The sequence below is a fragment of the Euphorbia lathyris genome, chromosome 4, assembly GCF_963576675.1.
Source record: "Euphorbia lathyris chromosome 4, ddEupLath1.1, whole genome shotgun sequence".
Lineage (NCBI taxonomy): Eukaryota > Viridiplantae > Streptophyta > Magnoliopsida > Malpighiales > Euphorbiaceae > Euphorbia > Euphorbia lathyris.
Window position 1 is genome coordinate 4999950 of NC_088913.1, and position 5422 is coordinate 5005371.

Genomic DNA, 5422 nt, shown 5'->3' on the forward strand with positions numbered 1-5422 from the left:
GCGTTTCATATTTTAGGTAGTTACAGAAACGTGCCCGAAAACGTTTCGTATCAGTTTCGGAGAGTTTCTGTTTCCCACATCTGCCAAAAACGGGAAAAAGCATGTCATGGAGAGTTTCCGTGCTTCACAGGTGTTTGTATATGCCCATCTCTAGTAACATAAAAGAATAGTCCATTGGTAGACAAGTAAATAGAAATAATAATCTGCACAAGTGATGAAGCTTTTAGCCTAGTGGTTGAGAGCATTCCTATGATCATAGTGGGGATTTTTTTTTTTTTTTAATGTAAGCGCATCTTATCAATATCTAAATAAGCTTTGAGTTTGCATCTTTTTGTTCAATTTATAATAGTTGAAACTAACTTCACCATCGGTGCAGCGACACGGTCCTCCTTTGACAGTAGCGACACGGTCGTCCTTTGACAGTTTACTTTATATTATCTCTATCAAGGTTGCATTGCAGTTTGAACACATCAAATAGGAATTTAATGAATACTTTGATTATCATTTTCATCTAATTAAATTAACAAAATGAAAAGATTTTTAAAAGCTGCCCCAACTGAATTATTATTAACTACCATAAACAAGAAATTGTAGTAGAAAGTTTAATTAAGTCATGTGTTCAATATCTAGGTAGAGATTTTCCAGATAGGAAGTATCTAATCAATGTGAGTGATCTCTGAGGCTGATACGATGGTACCTCATGTCCAGCTCCTCTTACGGTAGCAAATGTCAAATTTTTGTTATAAATCTCTGTGTATCCACCAACCTGAAACACCGATAACTTATAATTCATCATCAAGTATAAAAAAATACTTTTATATTTTTGATAGTGCAAGATTATAATTACCTCTCCATTGTGCAACCAAGGATACCATTCTGTTTCGATTGTAAGGTTTAACTTCTTCAACGCATATTGAGTGGATGTAATTGGTACCCTTCCATCAATATCACCGCTGCAACGCAATCAAACAAAATCTTAAGTTCAGTTCTATTGGTTATTATATCATGTATATCAATTGTGAAATAAACATACCTATATACCAGAACTCTTAAACCGTAATCCATGAACTCTCGTAGTAAGGAAAGGCTGCCTATAGAGCTATAATTCCAACCATTAATCACATCGCTACAAGGTTGCCAATCATGATCAAGCTTTGTCACATTAGCATGTAGTGCTTCTTGGACTTGTGCTCTATTTAAATATGCATATATACACATAATTATCACTACATGGATCAAAATTCACCAACTGCAACACCAACATAAAAACAGACAATTAGCATTTTAAATTAAGCAACACCAACATAATTTTAATTTTGAAGCTAAGTAATGAAAAACCTACAGAAGGCTTTTGAGGATTTTGGTTGTGGCATAAGGGGCTATAGATGTTGTAAATATCAATGCGCAGTATCCTTATCGGCCTTCTTCATAGCTTCTGTACACTCTCTGCTCGGATTTCTCTGACCTTGTGGAGTGAAGTTGCAGCTTTTTCGAATTTTCTCACTGGCTTCTGATGACGTTAGAGAATGGGTTCCAAAATAGTCATACATCCCTGAGTTATCCGTTTCATCATCTATAGCTGCATTTCCAATCTGTATCACATTTTTCATTAAAATCCCAACACTAGACTAGCTAGACTTTATATATATAAGGGTAAGGTTCAAAAATACCCTTTAAGGTTTAGGACCGAGAGCAATTTTCTATCCCAACCTTTAAAATTGTCCAACTCTTATAAAAGACTTTAGGGATATTTTTGCACCTTAGCTTGTATATATGTTGAAAAAACATATATAACATACATACCGCAATTCCTTTGAGATTGATTCCGTGCTTATTCTTGTTCTTGTTATGGAAAAGAATAGTGTGCAAATTGAGGAACATAATGGCCAGCATAACTTTCACCTGAGATGTAAAAATCTCTTCCTTTGTATTCTGGAAATCTCTCCAACCAATTCACCAAAAACTTATAATTATCTTTTGCTGTTTGTCTGTCTCCGCTATTATTATAATCTGATGTTCTATTGGAGTATGAGTATCCTACGCCAGCAGGTGTCTCTAGAAATAACACATTTGCAACTGAATACAACAACAAAAACAACATTAGTACTAAATTCAAGTACGAGATTAATCTATAAAACGGTGGACATTAATAAAAAATACCATCATTCCAAGCATATTTGTTCCTGTAAAGAGTTTTTCCATCACTATGGACTCTAAATGGTCCAAGCTCCTCCATTGCCCCATAACCCAAAGATGAACATCCAGGTCCTGCATCATTAATTTATTATCAACCAATGAATTAAATTGGACACTTTTGTTTGTAAATATTGATATCATTCAAAATAACATTACTTGACCCTTTGAGACTAAAAGGTAGGTGTGCGGAGTTCGTATAAATACAACTCCGGCTCCGACCTCCTTATAGGAAGCAACCTTCTGGAATCTCACAAGAAAAAATGATTCCTCCTAGGACTTGACTCCTCTAAGAATACCAAATCCTAAACTCACAAAGATTCAGAAAGAGGTGAAAAGTTTAACCTAAAAGGCCTTATAAATAAACACTTATATTGACCCAAGATACTGTACACCTTAAGGGCTATTTCACAACTATTGTCCAAATCATAAACTGAATTATAGGTTATAAACGAAGTAAAGTCACATAGTCACGTAAACAAAATCACGTAACCAGTTATCACATATATATATGATTAAAGGGATACCTCCGTTGAGCCAAAGAAGAAGTGGTGCAGACTTAGAAAATGGTTGTTCTGCTTCCACAAAATAATAAAAAAGGGATCTTCCTGCACTAGCATCAACTGTGACATAACCAGCATATTGTGCAAACTTAACCAGAGGTTGTCCTGGCAATTTCCCTATCTTATCTTTCTCTTTTGATCCTTCCTTATTATCAACACTTTGGATTTCCTCATCATCTTCATATTCATCTTCTAAACTAAAATCTCTCAAATCAATATCAGAAGCTTCTGTACTTTTCTTTAAACAGTTGGTTCAGTGCATCTGTTTGCCTCTTCAGATGCAGTTCTTCACCTGCACAACAACATATTGTGATTATCACAAACAAAACTACAACTAATAAACATGGCTGCTGGATTCCCATTTTGTTTTTTTAATTTGTCGAATCTAAACATAACGATTCTATATATATATATATATATATATTAAAGGAAGGAAATTAATTCTTACCAAAAAAAAAAAGGAAGGAAATTAATTTTGAATGATATATTACACGAAAAAACAAATTAAAAAATATATATTTTTTGAAGAATTAAAATATATTTTTGTTTGTGTTTGAAAAATAATTCAAAACATTTATAAACATAATAATGTCAGTGTTAGTATCTTTTTAGTTATATCAATCCTTATCTTTTTTCTTAATCCTCATCTAATTTTAACTCTATCTCTAATTGAAAATAGGATTTACTTGTATAATTTTAGTAAATATCAAATATATAAATTATCTAATTCTTTTCTTTTATTTTTTTATGAAAATAAATTGACTATTTCCACAGAACCGAACTAAATTGGGAAGACAATAATTTCATCTTTCTATGATTGGATTGAATTGATTAAGGAAACTTGAGAATATCTTTCTTTAATTGAATTGTAAAATGAATAAAAAGAATAATATTTAAGTAAATAAGAGGGAGGAGTGCAATAGCAAATAAAATCCCTTGCAATAGCAAATACATAAGTTAGTCCACTTTTCACCATTTCAAAGCACTGATATACAAGTAGATGATAATCAAAGTGGGTAGATGAAACACACAACATATCAACCGGTTGAACCTGTCGGTCCAGTCCGAATTTTAAGACATTAGAGAGACCCCTTTTGATGCGGTGGCATTTTGGTATTTCGGGCATGTTGTGGAGTTTGGATGTTCAATCAAATTCAGAAATTTACAATTAATTATAATTAGTTTAGTATTAACATAATATTAGTTGTAGTTAATTTAGTATTAATTGCGATTGGAATTTATAACTAAGAGCATTTAATCTAGTATTAAGTTAGTATTAATTGTAATTAATTTAGTATCAACTGTAATTTATTGTTTTTTTTTAGTATTTTTTAGTTTTTGCCTATTTAAAGATTTATTTTCATTGTAAGAAATGAGCATATTTTGATTAATGAAATTATGAATTTTCACATTCCCAAAGTTCTGATTGAATTTTGAAGGTTTCAATCGAAGATTGGGTGATTCAACAATTCGAAACAAAGTCTATTTATTCCCGATACGTCACGTTTGTTTGTCAAAAAACATTGTGTTTTCAAAGATATTAGGTCAGTAAAAAAAATTTTTATTGAAAAGTGGGAAAAAGTAGTGGATTGCTATACTTATAATTTGTATATCGATGAATTCACACAGTTATACTTATAATTTTTCTAATAAAAAATACAATTCAAATTAATAAAAATAATTTAAATAACTAAATAAAAAATAGATTTTTATCTAATTAGGCAAAATCTTGTTCTTTCGGCAATGATGATGTAGAAATGTGAATAATATTAAAGAATACATATGTTTGAAAATTAGAAGGATAATTTTATCATCGTCAAATATATACAAACAGTTTTTAACAAAAAGGCCAAATGAGGGACATAAGTTAGTCCACTTTTCACCATTCCAAAGTGGGTAGATGAAAAACACAACATAATCAACCGGTCGAACCTGTTGGTCCAATCCAAGTTTTATAATATTAGAAAAAAACAAATAACACCAAGACCTCATTTTGACACAGTGGCATTTCAGGCAAGTTATGGAGTTTCAAATGTTAAATCAAATTTGGAAATTTACAATTATAATTAATTAGTTTAGTATTAACTTAATTTTAGTTGTAGTTAATTTAATATTAATTGCGATTGAAATTTACAACTAAGAGCAATTAATCCAGTATTAAGTTAGTATTAATTGCGGCCATCCAACTAAATAAAAATAAAAAATAATTTTTTTATTGAATCAGACAAAACCTTGTTTTTCAGCAATTATGTTGTAGAAATCTATATCTATACTATATATAATAGCAGAAGTAGAGAGAAATAAGGAGAAGTATTTTAGAGGTCTTTTTGATGAGTTGTCAACGTAGTAAAAAATAAAAATAAAAATAAATAATAGCAGAAGTAGAGAGAAATAAGGAGAAGTATTTTAGAGATCTTTTTGATAAGTTGTCAACGTAGTAAAAAATAAAAATAAATAATTAATTAATAATAATATAGTTATAATATAATAAATAATTACTATCCCATTAATTAAATTAATAAATAAAAGTAAGAGTTACGGGAAGATGAAAAAACACAAAGCAAAGGAAATTCAAAAGTCACAAATAAACTTATATATAAAGCATGATAGATAGTATTTCACCATTATATTGATTGGCAATCGAAAACCAAAGTCTTTCTCGATCT

The 5422-nt window shown here is 30.4% G+C and overlaps 1 protein-coding gene across 1 annotated transcript; it reads right to left on the reverse strand.

Annotated features, from left to right (window-relative positions):
* Positions 1-619: 619 nt before the first annotated feature.
* Positions 620-3118, reverse strand: LOC136227030 (serine carboxypeptidase-like 40). The gene is given in 11 exon segments (XM_066015761.1): positions 620-766; positions 848-953; positions 1034-1212; positions 1214-1249; positions 1343-1406; positions 1408-1592; positions 1804-1861; positions 1863-2076; positions 2161-2268; positions 2721-2980; positions 2982-3118. Coding segments are annotated over 11 exon segments (1494 nt in total).
* Positions 3119-5422: the final 2304 nt, after the last annotated feature.